The following is a 17,896-nucleotide window of genomic DNA, read 5'->3' as shown; positions in this document are numbered from 1 at the left end:
CCAGTAAACTGTGCCAGTCTGTCTAGTCCAGTAAACTGTGCCAGCCTGTCTGTAGTCCAGTAAACTGTGCCAGTCTGTCTGCAGTCCAGTAAACTGTGCCAGCCTGTCTGTAGTCCAGTAAACTGTGCCAGTCTGTCTGCAGTCCAGTAAACTGTGCCAGTCTGTCTGTAGTCCAGTAAACTGTGCCAGCCTGTCTGTAGTCCAGTAAACTGTGCCAGTCTGTCTGTAGTCCAGTAAACTGTGCCAGTCTCTCTGTAGTCCAGTAAACTGTGCCAGTCTGTCTGCAGTCCAGTAAACTGTGCCAGCCTGTCTGTAGTCCAGTAAACTGTGCCAGTCTGTCTGTAGTCCAGTAAACTGTGCCAGTCTGTCTGTAGTCCAGTAACCTGTGCCAGCCTGTCTGTAGTCCAGTAAACTGTGCCAGTCTGTCTGTAGTCCAGTAAACTGTGCCAGTCTGTCTGTAGTCCAGTAAACTGTGCCAGTCTGTCTGTAGTCCAGTAAACTGTGCCAGTCTGTCTGTAGTCCAGTAACCTGTGCCAGTCTGTCTGTAGTCCAGTAAACTGTGCCAGTCTGTCTGTAGTCCAGTAAACTGTGCCAGTCTGTCTGTAGTCCAGTAAACTGTGCCAGTCTGTCTGCAGTCCAGTAAACTGTGCCAGTCTGTCTGTAGTCCAGTAACCTGTGCCAGCCTGTCTGCAGTCCAGTAACCTGTGCCAGTCTGTCTGTAGTCCAGTAAACTGTGCCAGTCTGTCTGTAGTCCAGTAAACTGTGCCAGTCTGTCTATAGTCTAGTAACCTGTGCCAGCCTGTCTGTAGTCCAGTAACCTGTGCCAGTCTGTCTGTAGTCCAGTAAACTGTGCCAGTCTGTCTGCAGTCCAGTAACCTGTGCCAGTCTGTCTATAGTCTAGTAACCTGTGCCAGCCTGTCTGTAGTCCAGTAACCTGTGCCAGTCTGTCTATAGTCTAGTAACCTGTGCCAGTCTGTCTGCAGTCCAGTAATCTGTGCCAGCCTGTCTGCAGTCCAGTAAACTGTGCCAGTCTGTCTGCAGTCCAGTAACCTGTGCCAGCCTGTCTGTAGTCCAGTAAACTGTGCCAGTCTTGTCTGTAGTCCAGTAAACTGTGCCAGTCTGTCTGCAGTCCAGTAAACTGTGCCAGTCTGTCTACAGTCCAGTAAACTGTGCCAGTCTGTCTACAGTCCAGTAAACTGTGCCAGCCTGTCTGTAGTCCAGTAAACTGTGCCAGTCTGTCTGTAGTCCAGTAAACTGTGCCAGTCTGTCTACAGTCCAGTAATCTGTGCCAGCCTGTCTGCAGTCCAGTAAACTGTGCCAGTCTGTCTACAGTCCAGTAAACTGTGCCAGCCTGTCTGTAGTCCAGTAAACTGTGCCAGTCTGTCTGTAGTCCAGTAAACTATGCCAGCCTGTCTGTAGTCCAGTAACCTGTGCCAGTCTGTCTGTAGTCCAGTAAACTATGCCAGCCTGTCTGTAGTCCAGTAAACTGTGCCAGCCTGTCTGTAGTCCAGTAAACTGTGCCAGTCTGTCTGTAGTCCAGTAAACTATGCCAGCCTGTCTGTAGTCCAGTAACCTGTGCCAGTCTGTCTGTAGTCCAGTAAACTGTGCCAGTCTGTCTAGTCCAGTAAACTGTGCCAGCCTGTCTGTAGTCCAGTAAACTGTGCCAGTCTGTCTAGTCCAGTAAACTGTGCCAGTCTGTCTACAGTCCAGTAAACTGTGCCAGTCTGTCTGTAGTCCAGTAAACTGTGCCAGTCTGTCTAGTCCAGTAAACTGTGCCAGCCTGTCTGTAGTCCAGTAAACTGTGCCAGTCTGTCTAGTCCAGTAAACTGTGCCAGTCTGTCTACAGTCCAGTAAACTGTGCCAGTCTGTCTGTAGTCCAGTAAACTGTGCCAGTCTGTCTAGTCCAGTAAACTGTGCCAGTCTGTCTGCAGTCCAGTAAACTGTGCCAGTCTGTCTGCAGTCCAGTAAACTGTGCCAGTCTGTCTGTAGTCCAGTAAACTGTGCCAGTCTGTCTAGTCCAGTAAACCAAAACATGTCATTATTGTTGTGAAAGTAAGAATGCTTAAGTGCCTGTAGTCTGTAGTAAACTGTGCCGTACTGTGTTTCAGCCCGAGCAGCAGACGGAGGACCTGTTGGGTCTGACCGAGTCCTGGTTCTGCCTGCTGTCCCACCAGCCCATAGACATGTTCCGGGACATCAGCATACAGCCCTTCCCTGAGCTGCACTGTGGGGCGATGAGCATATTCACTGTGAGTACTGAGCACAATGTTGCCACTGTCTCCTCCATAGATATATATAAAGACTAGATGACTCACTGGCCAATGGAGACCGACGTTGCCACATGGTGGCCATCTTGCTACAGGGTAGCACGCCCACTCATAACATGAATGTCTATAGTGCATGTACTATTAAAATAACCATAGCTTGCTAAATTTTCAACTGTTTGGTTTGTTACAAAAACGTCAGATGTAGTTATCATTTACATTTACATTTACATTTAGTCATTTAGCTGACGCTTTTATCCAAAGCGACTTACAAGTTCTGTACGACAAGTCAGCAAGAAGGGTACAACTCTATCAGCTGAGTAACAATGTTCATCAAGTGTTGCGTGTTACAGTGTAGGTTAGTTTATTAGGACAAGTGCATGACAATAAGGTTAGTCAGGGTTAGATTTTTTTTTTTTTTTTTTTTTTAATCATTTCAGATAATGGTTGAAGAAGTGAGTCTTTAGTTATCATACTGCGTACTTATAATGGACTTTCATATAAAAAATAAAATAAAAGATTTCCAAGCAAGAATCATAGCCACGTTAATAACGTTTGTAATAAACCAAACCGTTTGTAAATCCGTCAAGATTTCAGTGAGTTGTTTGTGCAGATCACTCACCTCAAAGCAGTAGTTAACTGTAGCAAGATGGCCGCTGGTGAACTATGCGGGAGACTCGGCCTTGCGCCATCTAGTGTTTATATCTATGGTCTCCTTCCTGTATCACTCTACTGTAAAGACATGTTAACACCGTCTCCTCCCAGTATCACTCTACTGTGCTGCTATGAAGATATGTACACGTTACTGCCGATCTCTATGTAATTAGATGAAAACCTTAGTTTTGTCCTGTATTGATCGAGTAATTTGCCTGCCTCACAAACTAAAACCTTCAAATATTTAATGATTGTATGTGTGTCTGGTGTGTGTGTGTGTGTCTTCCCCCCGATGTTCCAGGCCATTGCTCCCCAGCCATGGGGTCAGAGGTTAATGATCAGAAACCCTGGCTTTATGGAGTTCATCGTGGACCGCTCGGGGCCGACCAAGGAGGCCAAGGACGCCAAGTTTGCGCTGGTGGGGGCGCTGGTGAGTTCGTCCACGGCGGCCAAGATCCTGGGCAGCCAGCATTACCTGCGTCTGAGGTCGTACCTCCGAGAAGGACCCTACTATGTCACGGCGATCGCTATAGTCGGCACGGAGGGAGCGGACTGAGACCAACACACGCAAGACTCCGAATCAGTTCCTCAAGTTCATACCAGCAGTTGTACAGACTTTAAGGTTTACATCCGATACGTCAAACTCTTAACTTAACCAGGACCAACTGCACAGTTAACTATTCAGAGATCAGTTCGCTACTGTTTTTCCAAACCAGTTATGCTGAATTAAATGCGCATACTATTATTTTTTTTTTAGATTGTTTGTCCTTATTAAATTGTGCATATTGAACAGCAAATGTTGTGGGTTTTCTTTTTGTTATGTCATACATATGTTACATGTTTATTACATTTGTTTTGTGTTTTACATTCTGCTGTGTATCGCCTCCAGTAGAATCCGTCTTCCCTTGCCTTTTAAAGAACATTAGCTCCTTCTACTGGGGTCATAGCAACATACCCAACATTTTTACTTGGACCTTGAAACTGGTCAAGCAATTATTAATTTATTTCCAATGATTGAAGATCAAATAATAACCTAATAAAATACTTTTTTACGTGTAGCGGCCTAAAGCCACATTTCCTAACTCCCCAACTTTCAGTTAAACGGTAACCTAATGGCGATCGTAAGAGCCATCCCACCAGCAATACCCTCCCACTGTATTTGGTTTTATTTCCCTAGACTTTACACTTTCTATTGGCTATCTTGACCTGTAATTGTGCAACTAGCCTGGGCCCAGATGGACCATGAACGGACATGGAGACGTAGGATGCCCAATCCAATGGCACCACGATCATTTCTTCTTTGTTGTTGTCGTTTCTTTGTTCCATTTTTTGAAAATCATCATGCATAACTAAGCAGTATGGCCATCAGTAGGCTTGTAATACCAATGGTTAGTAATGTATTTCAATAATAATAATGCAGGACCTGTCGCAGAGGTCTTTTAATGGGCATGCAACGACACTCAATGTTAGCGGTTAGCACACACGGTTAGCACACACACACACACACCGGAACACATGCATGCATTGTTTTTGTAGGATCGCCGATGCGATACTCCTCTGCGCTTAACCCATCCCGTCGTCCTTCCCCCCCAAGGGCAGACGAGGGCTGTGGCGTGAGCCACGCCCGAGGACCATCCAAGTGCTCCTGCCCGTCTTCGTCACAGACGCGACAGCGTTAGCGATCTGTTGTTTTGCATGTTTTTCCATTGGGTTTCTCTCATCGGGGGGGGGGGGGGGGGGGGGGGGGTAACCCTTGCGAGCACGGGGAGAACATGCAAACTCCACACAGAACGGCCCGGGAGATACCCCACCTGGGTATACCTGGCATTGCGGAAACCTGGTCCCCAAGTGTGGGAATCGAACCCTGGACCTTCTTGCTGTGAGGCGACAGTGTTAACCACTAGACCACCGTGCCAGTAACCTAATTAAAACCATTACAGTGAGTCAACTAGTGCTGATCCAAGCTAGCTAGACCAAGTGGAAGCCTCTACCACGAAAAACACATTGGACATTTCCAGCACCACCTATACATGACCACCGGAACAGCAAGGTTCATCTGGGTTTCTCTTGTTATAGAAGCACAATCTGACGCTGTCCGTGGTGCTGAACATGTGTGGTTGTCATGGCGGTGGATGCGGCACACATTTTAAAAATAATTCTGTGCAAATGCATTGTTGATGTGACCATTTTTTTATGTTAATTAGTTTGGGCAACTGAACGTTGGAGTTGATTTATTTTGTACATCCGTGGTCTTTAAGATATTTATTTGGTCGCCGTATTAACCCTTTCACTACCTTCTGTATTGTCGCAGTGAAAGGGTTAACATTGCACTGCCACGTGACAAAGGGTTAACCCTTTCACAACCACACTACAGAAGGTTAACCCTTTCACTACCACACTACAGACGGTTAACCGTTTGTAGTGTAGTAGTGAAAGGTTAACCTTCTGTAGTGTGGTTGTGAAAGGGTCAAATCAGAAACACTAGGCCATTGATAGCTGCTATCCTCTGCACAAATGTGATATTTGCATTAAACCCAGCAGGCAATAGAAGCTCTTATTGTTTAAAGTCAGTGGCTTATCAAGAACATCCACCAGATGCACAAAACGATGTACAGATGCTGACTCTGGCGCGAGATTATACAGATTTTTGTGATAATTCTGCTCTGCCCTATTTCCCGTTTATCCCATTTGGGACGCAAACGCCAGCCATCGGAAAGTTTGCCCTAATTGGGCTACATTCAATATCCTACATGTATCCAAAATATTTTGTCCCTGGCTGACTCCAATTTTAAGAGAAAGCAGGTGTCGTCTGTGAGAGAGAGAGTGTGTGTGTGTGTGCCTACTCCATTTTGATGCCCAGTCATTCAAGTTAACCAACCGGAAACCTGAAACTTCAGAGAAGTAAAAACAAATCCAGAGTTTATTGCTGGTATGATTTTGATTATGTTACAGTTTTATTGAAAGTTGGTAGTTTGGAAATATGGCTTTAGGCTGTGTGTTGGCTACCATTAAAACGTTTATTAGCCCAGGTTTTCATTTGCTTCAATAATCGAACACAACTGGCCCATAGGATTTGGGATTTCTAACCTATTTGGGTCAGGCCTTTAATTCCTTTCCACACCAACCTCTTGCTCAGCAAAATAATTTAATAAGTCATTGTTTATTTAAATCAGTATGAATATTATCTACATTGGTAAATAAAAATCATATATTATCAGATCTCGCAGAGAGAGATAGAGCAAAGCTCCTGAGTTTGGCTCAGAAAAGTTTGAGGACTTTTTTGACAAAAGTGTTAGTAATTTTTCTCTTGACTCACTATAGCATAGTGCTGGCATCGGTGAAGGCTAATTTGCGAAGTAAAACAAAAACGAAAGAAAAAACATTCATAACTGAAATAGAAGTTTAGCTGTTTTTAAACTGGCACAGGTCCATTTAAACTATAAGGAACACACCAACTTTTTTGGAAATGAGCTTATTTGCCATCTACCCTGGAGTTAGACAAGCAGATTACATACCCTTTTCTTCTCTGTGCATGCATTATTAGGCTTACGGAACAGCCGCACCGTTAGCCTGGCTTAACGTCATTCACTGGAAGTAGGTGTGCCAGTGTAGCCTAGTTCCCAACAGTCACGAAATACACTGTAAATGCAACTCCAAAACGTTCCTGTAAACATGTTGTGACCTGTGTATTTACCATGTGGAGAAACTAATTTAAGAAATTTGACATTTTCGTTTTCAAAGCAGAAATATACTCGGGACAATTTTTTGCCGAACCATGCTGCCTGGGCGCACCTCAAAATCACCTCAAAAACCCTGTTGTTTTTTGAAAAACGAGCGGCTGTTCCCTAAGCCTAATGCATGCACAGAGAAGAAAATTGTATCTTTTTGGCAAATAAGCGAATTTCCCAAAAAGTAGGCGTGTTCCTTTAACATCCAGCCAGTGTGTGTGTGTTTTTTTTTAACAAATGTTTTTTATTTACCCTTTTTTTACATAAAACCAGACACACAATAAATCACAGGACTATGATTGACATAATAACAATAATGACAGTCCAGTACTTAAATCAGAATAAATGTAGATTAAAAGATTTACCCATAATAAAAACAATACAATACATATGCTCTTGCTCGCTCTCACCCCCCCCCCCCCCCCCCCCTCAGGACCCCCTATTGGCTGTTCCCTAAGCCTAATGCATGCACAGAGAAGAAAATGGTATCTTTTTGGCAAATAAGCAAATTTCCCAAAAAGTAGGCGTGTTCCTTTAACATCCAGCCAGTGTGTTCTGATAAATACTGTGCATTAGGGCTGTCCCCGACTAAGGATTTGGATGGTCGACTATGATTGGCCAAAATTTGCCGTTAAGTCGACTATTGGTCGACAAAAAAAAAGTATAATATTTTTAATATATATTTGAATTATTTTATTTTTTTATTTTGTTTATCATTCCATTTGGGCTGTGGGGGGTGCTTAATGTCTGAAGGAGTCGACTGAAGGCTTCTTGTCCTCTGCAAAAGCATGCAATTGGTCCACTGATGGATACATCTTGATATTTGTCTAGTCTAGTGTGTTCATTAGATAGGTGAAATCCTCTTTCAGTGCCTCTGTGCCTGTTTTCGTTAGCCTCGCTGGTATGCGTGCCATTAGCGTTAGCCACGCTTCTAGGCCTCTTTTCTTTTGGAAAGTAATTTTTGTTTAATTCTTTAATTTTTTATATTCGACTAAGAGGTTGGCCAGTCGACTACGGCTCCTTTCGACCGATTAGTCGACTAATCGACTAATAGGGGTCAGCCCTACTGTGCATACTGTACAACAATGTCCTTCAGAGGAGACTACAGGAGCTGGTCTGCAGCTGTGATTGATCTCTCCCATCAATCTTCCACAGGCCGTTAAACTGACACGTCCTGTCTCCTGTCTGGAGAGAGTAATTTAGTGCCTCGTCTTCTTGAGTTGACCTCTAAACCATCAGTGTTATGTCAATCTGGCCCCATAGGGAACGGGGGCTGGAGGTTTGGGCTTCTCTTTAACCCTTTCACAACCACACTACAGAAGGTTAACCCCTTCACTACCACACTACAGAAGGTTAACCCCTTCACTACCACACTACAGAACGTTAACCCCTTCACTACCACACTACAGAAGGTTAGCCCCTTCACTACCACACTACAGACTGTTAACCGTCTGTAGTGTGGTTAGTGAAAGGGTTAACCTTCTGTAGTGTGGTTGTGAAAGGGTTAACCGTCTGTAGTGTGGTAGTGAAAGGGTTAACATGCTGTAGTGTGGCAGTGAAAGGGTTAACCCTTTGGTAGTGTGGTAGTGAAAGGGTTAACCGTCTGTAGTGGGGTAGTCAAAGGATTAACATTCTGTAGTGTGGCAGTGAAAGGGTTAACCCTTTGGTAGTGTGGTAGTGAAAGGGTTAACCTGCTGTAGTGTGGCAGTGAAAGGGTTAACGGTCTGTAGTGTGTTAGTGAAAGGGTTAACCATCTGTAGTGTGGTAGTGAAAGGGTTAACCGTCTGTAGTGTGGTAGTGAAAGGGTTAACGTAAGGTTATGAATATAACCAAGTTCTATGAATACTGGTGACGCTCAGCGTCATCTGCACTAACCTCACTTAAATATAAAAATCCACAATGTACCTTTACATACCAACATTCGTCTGGCCACACCCCTATCCGCTACCTTCATAAGCAGGTGTGTGGCCACACACTCGCCTCCTTCCCAATCTTTCACCACAAGGCGAGATCAAAAGGCTGCAGTGGCGTCCCGACGCTGAGCGTCACCAGTATTCATAGAACTTGGTTATATTCATAACCTTACGTTCTATATCATACTAGCTTCCGCTCAGCGTCATCTGCACTACAGGAGCTGAGCGGGAGCCTGAAGCTCGACAAATGTACCCCACTGAGGCCCCCCACAACCATCAGAACCGGGGAGGACCGAGCCCCCCCGACCCTCCCTAATGGAGGATACCCCCCCTATTGGAGGACGGGAGGGAGACGGATCCAACCGTGCGAAGAGAAACTCGAGCAACTCAACGCACAGGGTGAGCAGACCGTGGCTTGACCCCACGACTACCCACACGCACAACCTGCATGCCACCAGGGAACGAACGGAAGGAACAAACCTCGTTACCGCCCCCAAAAACACGTGGTCGAGAACAAACTCAACCCTGTGGCAAGGCCGTAGCAGCGGAGCGCGAAGGAAGACCCACTGAAGGGACTGGATCCCCCGGAAAAAGGGGGCCCGGAGAGGTCAATGACATCACAGCATCAAGACCTCACCAGGCGGTCACTTAGTGACACCGCCCCCCACATCGCCAGCGTATTCGGACAGGGCCTCCAAGAGCGGGCCCTTCCCCCCACTAGTATGCCGCCTGGCACACTGACCCTGGCAAACTCAGGCAGTCAGCATGGCCATAACTCGAAGCACTCAAAAGGTTACACTACAGCGGAAGCAGGCAGCGCACCGGGGAGACGACCCCAGAGGGGGTCGATCCCTCAAACCAGGCAGCAGGCGTTTGACCCGAGCCTGGAGCACTGCGGACGAGACAGGCACCAAAGGGGTCAACTGAAAACAGCACCCCGGTGGAAGGGGCGTATGCTGGCATTGTTGCGCACCATGACAAAGCCTCCACCAAAAAACCCAGACCCAGAGGGGCGAGGCAGAGAAGGCTGCCACGATTGGCAGACGTCATGAACATGCAGGGGCACACTCAACCGGGTAACCCGGGAGTTGACTCTGCTCCAACACACCAGGGAATCAACCACTTTCTTGGTACCACATGCGGTGGTTGTTCCTATAACCCCTCAAGAAAAAACTCCAAAACACACCTGCGGGTACACACTGGCTATACCGCAGTACAAGTGTTACAGTTTTCAAAAAGGGGTTATTCCAGGCCTACGGGTCGACGAAACACAACTTCGGACCGGGCCCGGCGGCTCGGGAAGCACACAGGGCTGCCAGAGGAGGTCCATAAGACCACCCCAACAGCCCCCTCTTCGCCATGTGTAAGAGAGGAGCGAAAAGAATGGAGAACCAGCCCCTTCATGATAGCGCAGGGTACAACATGTACCCAACAAAGGGTCTCCATAACGCCCAACCCTGTGACACCCGGGCCGACCCGGCATTTTTTCCCCCGAAAAAAGCACAAGTCCCTCAGGGTACCAGAACAGCAGATCTGTGTCCCCGGCGGACAATGGGTTAACTGACCTGGACCAGCGTGACCAGAACCAGTCCCGTGCCCTAACCACGCTGACATCCCCACTCCAAGAGAGGGGGTAGGTACGCGTGTCGATCTAAAACATGAAAAGAGGGCGCCACCCAGACGGTCCCATTCGTACCTCGCTCAGTGGCCCACCCCAAGGGCGTGAGACCCCTCTACCTATGTTTTGATCTATTCCGTTAACATCCCCCAGATATGAACGAGAATCCATCGAGACCTAGTAACAGGCGCTCGGAAGAGAAAAACCTCCATCCCAGTTGCCCTATAAAAATGCTGTTTTAATAATGAGCAACCAAGGCGTACCAGCCTCATGCGTGATTCTTATCAGAAACACCCCGAGCCAGCACTATGTACGCGTCGAGACCCAAACACATCAATGGATAGTCTTGTGGGATATTTGTAGATATCCTGATGAAGAATGTTCTCAGTCAACCGAGGTTTGGATAATAACAAAGGTTTATTAACCAAACAGATAGTAAGTACATAGAGAGAATGGCTGAGGGCTTCCCCCCAGATGATCAGCTGAAATGACCCAGGTGAGAAGACCTCGATTGTGGTCGGGAGGAGCCCTTTATAGTTCAACAAGGGGGGTGTGTGGTCCCATTTGATAGGTCAAATGGGGGGGGGGGTACAGGTTTGGGGAGAAAGGGGAGGGGAATGTCTTATTCCACAGAGAGGGGGGGGGGGCATAGGTAAGGGGATACAGGGAAGGGGAATATATTTACATGAGAACATTAGATATTATACCACAATACTCACCTTTCTTTCTTATAATGTGGGTGAGATTAATGTATAATATACCAGGGTTGTTTGGAACAGGTAAAAGTGGGGACCGATGTAATCCATCGGTTTTCAGATAATGAATAAAATAGAAAATAATTAAAATAATGAAAATGTTGGCCAATGTGTTGGTTGGCATAACAGTTTAAAATAGTATTATTTATATACATGATTCATGACATGATCGACTGGACTGCGGTCTGTGTTATTTTGATATCAGAGATGTGGGAATAGATATCACCCTTTTCTTTTATTAATCGCTCAAAATACCTATATCAATGAGTGGTCCTCAACTCTGATATCAAACAACAATTAACATAATCATTAGAAGCTATCGCTGTGCAAATATCTTGGCATACCTTCAGTCGTTCATGTCGTGACTCAGGGGAGCTAATGTGATGGTTGTGCATACAGGCATCGTAATAAACCAATTAAATACATGCACTGTCTCTGTGTGGTCAGAGTGCACAGGGTGAAAAAACAAAATTGTGTGCATAATTATTAGGAATGGGATTTACACATAAGGATTAACTTAGTGGCTAATGTGTACAAAAACATTTTAAACCGTTAATCTAGTGGTTTGTATAAAAAACTGATATAAAAGGTGATTATGATAATCGTTATGCATTGTTCTAGTATTTTGCTGTGGTGTATACTATCAATGGTCAAAACAAACTTGGTGTCTTGGAATAAACCAACTGGTTCTGTCTTGTTAACAATATAATTTTTCAATGTGACTCTGTGATCATTCCTTATTGTTATTATAAATTGGTTATTGCAATCTTATTGGTTGTATTTCATCATATTCTTAGTTCATAATTTTCTTGATACATATGAACTTTGTGAAACAGCTCTTGTTTGTGAATCTGACAGTTGCTGCGTCGCTGTTGACCATCTGTTCTCTGCCAGGGATGTGTCCTTCTGTGGTGACCTGCTGTGTGTTGAACGTATCGTACATTCAGTTGATGTTTCTGTGAGCCTGTCGTGTGGCAGTAAGACAGTAAAAAGTAAATAAATACATAACAATTTTGGACAATGTGTGTTCAGAAGTCTCTTGGTCCACAGGTCTCATTTGCTATGTGTCTCTTCTTGACGATGCAGTCGGGAATATTCACTGGTCGCCGTCCATTCCCTGTCAAGGGTCACTTGTAGCAGTCAACTGTAGTGGTCTTGCAGACTCTTTTCCTGGAGCCTGCGCTGCTCTCCATCACCACCACACATCCGCCACTGTGCTCACGCTTGGCCCCCATCAGGCCCAGAGACATGGTGGTCAGGGCGTTTTTGAATGTGTTGTGCTGGTTTCGCTGTCCTCTCCTCGTCATTGCGGTACCACCCGCCCGCCGGTGTAGTGGCTAGTCAGTAGGACGCTCTCTCTCACCGGATGACAAGCTTATCATCGGAATCCATCTTGATGGTCGGGGCTTTGGTTCCCATCTGTAGGTGATGGGTTTGGTCTGCCGTGGTCTGCAGTGCCGGGGTGGAGGCCGTCAAAGGTTGATCTCCTCTTCGTCAGTGTCTCCTTCGTGGTCAGTCTCCTTCGTGGTCCCCTGATCCACTTTCTTGGGGACGTCTGTGGGCTGGGTTGGATGGCGGCTCTCCCACGGTTGCTGTCGTCGTCCTGGTTGTGTCCGCAGCTCCTTGGCGGCGTCCCTGGTGGTAGTATGCTGTCGTGGGTCGCTCAGGTCGCTGGGTTGTGTTCCTCCTTGCCTGGTCGCACCGCCGTTCGTGGTTCAGGTCACGCGTCGTCTCACTCGTCCTGTCCTCTCGCCAATTTATGATCTGAGGATAAAAAAAAAAAAAAACATGCCTTAGAAAACTCCTCACATAAATTATTCAACGCCTTTCTGCTACAGAGGAAAATCATTTAGGGTTAATTCATTTCATTGTGTAATACCATCGTGCATTTGATATCGTTTGGATCCGATCTTTGCATGGAATCAGAAACATTTATTTTTTATCTTTATAATCTGTGATGTCAAATTTAATTTGATCTTACCTCAGGATGCGTTGGGTGTATCTCAGGATACTTACCTCGCCACGCCTTCTCTGGCGTTATTCACGTCTCAGTGTGGCTCGTCATAATTTAGCATGGGGAAAAAAACATAAAATCTAGGCAGCCAGTTAATTTTGCATGAAAAACAATCATTCATTTTCTCGTCTACTCTTAAGTAGTATTAATTTGATTACCTCTAATATACCTTGTGCATTTTGATAATCATTGTGTAAATGATTATCCTGCTTTCAACTGATACAAATAATTCTAACCCTAGCTAACCTTACTGTCATGCATTTGTCCTAATAAACTAACCTACATTGTAGCACTCAACACTTTGATGACCATTGTTACTCAGCTGATAGAGCTGTGCCCTTTTTTTATGTCCTGTCATACAGAACCTGTGAGTCGCTTTTGGATAAAAGTGTCAGCTAAATGATCAATGTACCTTTACCTTGTACATTTAGATAATTATGTTTCAATTTTGGTGGTTGATTATTTTGCAGTCATGGAAAGACTTGAAATTGCAAGGAGTTAGTGGTTGTAAGCAGAGGATAGAAGGAGGAGATTGCAAGTGAAGTTGTTTTCATCATTAATCTTTCATCTCGGGCACTTCTACTTTGTCTGGTTTTATTCAGAATTCATATCTCTAATTCGTGTGCCTCTTGAAAAGAGATGATGAAAACAACTGGTTAGTTATTGTTAGTATGGGAATTAGGTAGACTTTCATGACTGCAACATCATCACTTGTGTCTGATTTCATGTTAACTAAGTGGTTCTCTGTTGGTCCACCAAGTTTGTGGTCAGAGTGTAGGCATACCCCCACAATATCTAATGTTCTCATGTAAATATATTCCCCTCCCCTGTATCCCCTTACCTATGCCCCCCCCTCTCTGTGGAATAAGACATTCCCCTCCCCTTTCTCCCCAAACCTGTACCCCCCCCCCATTTGACCTATCAAATGGGACCACACACCCCCCTTGTTGAACTATAAAGGGCTCCTCCCGACCACAATCGAGGTCTTCTCACCTGGATGATCAGCTGAAATGACCCAGGTGAGAAGACCTCGATTGTGGTCGGGAGGAGCCCTTTATAGTTCAACAAGGGGGGTGTGTGGTCCCATTTAATAGGTAAAATGGGGGGGGTACAGGTTTGGGGAGAAAGGGGAGGGGAATGTCTTATTCCACAGAGAGGGGGGGGGCATAGGTAAGGGGATACAGGGGAGGGGAATATATTTACATGAGAACATTAGATATTATACCACAGTCTAACCAGACACCAGACATTGGTCCTTCAAGTCGCCTGGGAGAACGACAAGGAGTTGTCGTGCTTCATATTCTTCCCTCTTTTTATTAAAAAGAAAGAAACACAGACTGACATGAATCCCACGTGACGCGGCTGAGGGTACAAATTGTTTTCATTCTTACATCCCGCCACCCTCACCACAGAGAGGAGACGGGAATCCTCAGAGAGACTTCCCACGTGAGCCATGATTTGAAAAGTCACGGTAACATTGAGCCATGTGACCAACAGACTCAAGTTACACGTATATCGAGCGTAGCAGAACACTAAGTTCCTACGCTCTGCCCCGACAACTTGACAATAACAGACCCTACATACGGGTCTGAAAAAACTCACGGAAGCCGGCGTCCAATAGAAACGTGCCCTGTGTAGTATTCTATGACGGGGGGAAACCCATGACTCAACCGCCCGTGATAGGTGCGGAGTCAGGGAAACCCTCCCCCCCCGTGCCAAGCTGCCTAACAGTTTGGCCGGACAGAATGAAAAGAGAGTAAAAAAAAAAAAAAAAACCCGACCAATCAGAAGAGGGAAGGAGGTGTTTATCCGGTACCCCCTTGCAAGCCCAACCCTTGAATACGACAACAACAATAGCCATATGATACCTTAAGTAGCCAGTATGCTAATGAAGAGCGCAAGCTAATTCAATGCACGCTAGCCACAGACAAGTCTGTGAACAGGGTTTATAACAAGGCCAAAGTTATATATGTGTGAACCCGACACCCGTGTTTATGTTGCAAGACACAGAAAATCTGATAGAGAGAGAGAGCGGCCTGAACCTCGGTACCTTTACACACACGAGCATTACTGCAGACCAACACAACAGTGTTGCGGCTCAATATCACTGTTTAAGCAACAGAGCACACAACTAACCTCTACCTTCAGGTCGAGGCAGAAAAAACCTTTTTCAACCGAGTGTAAGCTGCAGGCCTTGCTTAAGCTCTAACATGAAATGTAGCGACCAACAAGACTTAAAGTCTAGCCCTTCTATCAAACCCACACTAGCGAAAGGTTCAAACATCGTATCCCCATCATATGTAGTGAATAAACACACAGTTTGTAACAAAAAATAGACTTTTTATTTCCCTTAACAAAATCATATGTTGGGCCGGGAAGGGAACAGGGGGGACCACAGAGGGAAAAAAGTCACTTTTAGCGACGCCTGCCACGAGCCGCTCGGGACTTGCCACCCCGGGGAGCCCCGAAGGGACGGTAAAGGATAGGAGGCTGATCACGACGATCCCTACCGTCACCTCCGAGCGTGGATGGGCTGGCTGCAGTGGCGGAGGCGCCCTCTTTCCTCCTGGCCTTCTTTGCCGAAGGTCCAGCAGTGGCGGTGGTAGCAGCGGCGGCTACGGCGGCGGAACCCCGACGACGAGCCTTCCGTCTGACTCCACCGGCGACATCGGGCGGGGGGAAATGAGGCTGGAGCACGGAACGCTCCTCCTGCATCTCCCTGCAGGTTGAGGTCATCAGCTGCAGCGCCGACCCGAAGAGCCCAGCATCGGAGAGGGGTGCCGTCAGAAGTGGAGTCCTCTTCCTTTCCGGCACACGCGCCTGCTCCAGCCAAAGGTGGCACTGGGCTAGAGTGGCCAGGGCGCGTACTTTCCCAGCGGCGATGGCCTGCAGCTGGATCAGATGCAGGATGGCTCCTGCCAACTGGGCGAGCTGATCATGTTGCAAATCAGTCAGCTCCGTACCGCCCGTCAGTATCCCGGACATGAATCTCGCCAGCTGCGCGATGTTAGAAGTGGCAGCCAGAGATTGAGTCGCGGAGATAAATGACTGGTCACTCCAGTAAGCCAACCGCCTCACCGATTTCCCTTGGGGAACCGGCTTCCGTAACGGCTCCCACACCACCTCAGGACAAAGGAGAGCTGCCATCGGCCTATCAAGCCGAGGCACCCCCTCCTTCATACCGTCTACCAAACCCACCACCCTCGTGACTCGCACGTAGGCGGGGGTGAGGCCCATGATGTGGGAGACCACCTGTCCCTGACGGACGTAGGCCTCCATCGAGGGGAAAAATGGACAGACAACGCCCATCTCTCTCACAGGACGGCGTTGCCATAGATCAGGGGTTCCCAAACTTTTCAGGCCGGGACCCAGAAAATAAGGCGTCAGAGAGCCGCGGCCCAATGCACATTGTCAGGCTTTTTTCTTTTTTTGCCAGGCGACCGATTTTTTAAGCCAAATATCACTTCAATCCTATTAAGTTAGTTCAAGTTAGTTATTCATTTATATGTGCTATTTATGAGAGGGCTAACTTGTTGCAAAATAATAATGATAATAATAATAGCCTCATTAAAATACTATTGTTGCTTCGGTTGTTTTCAGCGGTTTATGTGCATAATCTGTTATTTAGTTTGAAATGTTCGTTGAAATAAGTAGATTTATCTTTTTTTTTGTATTAAATTTTTTTATTATTTTTTAAACAAACACATAAACAAACATGACAACACACGATAAGATATACAAGCATTAGTTGACAGTGCACATCCAATGAAATCACATTTTAGTTAATTGTCTTATATAGGATATACCCTTAATACCTGATATCTAAAAACCTACACACATATGCTCCAGCTCGTACCCCCCCCCTCCGTACCCCCCCCCCCCCCCCCCCAGATTTTTTGTTTTTGTTTATTTATTAAGTTAATATAAAACCATATAGTCACATTTTAGAATACAATAGAATAGAATTTTAGAATACAACTAGAAACACTGCCCTGGCCTGCTTCTAAGTTCAGTGGCCTGACAAAAAAAATTAAAAATTAATCATCTCGCGGCCCTCCCGTGGCTGCTCGCGGCCCACTTTTGGGTCGCGACCCCGACTTTGGGAACCACTGGCATAGATGACCTATGAGATCATCAGGAACAGGAACAGGCAGTGGCTGCGGCACGCCGTTTGTGACTGCCGCCGCCGCCATGAGCTCGGGGAACAAAGCACGCAGTTCCCCCTGCATACTTTCCCCCACAGAGCTCGCGTCCCTCACATGCAGCAGACTACTGGTTACAGAGCCACATTCTGATGTGGCTGATAGCAGGGCATCCCGCCGCCGAGTCGGAGGTTCTAACCCAACATCCGCGTACGAGGGACCCCAAGGAGACCTATCACCCCCCTCCAGTGTTACCTGGACGGGCGGCGGACATGTCTCCACTGGGGCGTCAAATAAGACCCCGTCTGCTTCTACCATGTAGTCCTCTGTTTCCATCGGCCATGGAGAATCCGGCTCCAGCAACTCACCAAAACCAGGCCGTTCGCGTCTACAAGCCACCATCTTACGACGGGAGCGAGCCGACGCAAAAAGTTTGCGTCTCAAATCCTCCGCCACCAGAGGAGCCGGCCGCCCAACAGTGGACGACTCTCCGGCGGCAAAGGAACCAGAGCCGGAACCAGGCCATCGCACAGGAGACGGCGCTGGTGCACCAGCTCCTTGGAGAGGCAAACTATCTACCGGGCGCGGCTGCCGACCACGAAAGTGGCCTCAACCCCGCTCCAAGATGCACGACAGAGGAGGCAATGGAGAACCGCTGGTGAAGGGTAACGTTGCTAGTGCGACCCTCCAAGGTAAACATTATGAATTAGCTTTTTTCTTTTTTTTAAAGTTATGAGAGAAAGAAAAAAGCAAGAAAAAATGTAAACACGTAACTCAACTTTCTTCAGCTTAAAACAACCTCGTCAAG

At 46.6% G+C, this 17,896-nt stretch overlaps 1 protein-coding gene across 1 annotated transcript in view; it reads left to right on the top strand.

The window, feature by feature from the left end:
* psmd5 (proteasome 26S subunit, non-ATPase 5) overlaps window positions 1-3,706 on the top strand; it is a 35,504-nt gene extending 31,798 nt beyond the window's left edge. Inside the window, exons 9-10 of the mRNA XM_084325336.1 lie at window positions 2,109-2,249; window positions 3,220-3,706. Of these exons, the coding sequence (XP_084181462.1) occupies window positions 2,109-2,249; window positions 3,220-3,474 (396 nt within the window). The 3' untranslated portion in view covers window positions 3,475-3,706. The remainder of the gene's footprint in view (window positions 1-2,108; window positions 2,250-3,219) is intronic.
* Window positions 3,707-17,896: the final 14,190 nt, after the last annotated feature.

The sequence above is a fragment of the Notolepis coatsorum genome (assembly GCF_963971535.1).
Source record: "Notolepis coatsorum genome assembly, chromosome: 11".
In the NCBI taxonomy this organism is placed as follows: domain Eukaryota; kingdom Metazoa; phylum Chordata; class Actinopteri; order Aulopiformes; family Paralepididae; genus Notolepis; species Notolepis coatsorum.
Note: the sequence above shows the minus strand (reverse complement) of the source record. Positions and strands in the feature narration are given on the sequence as shown.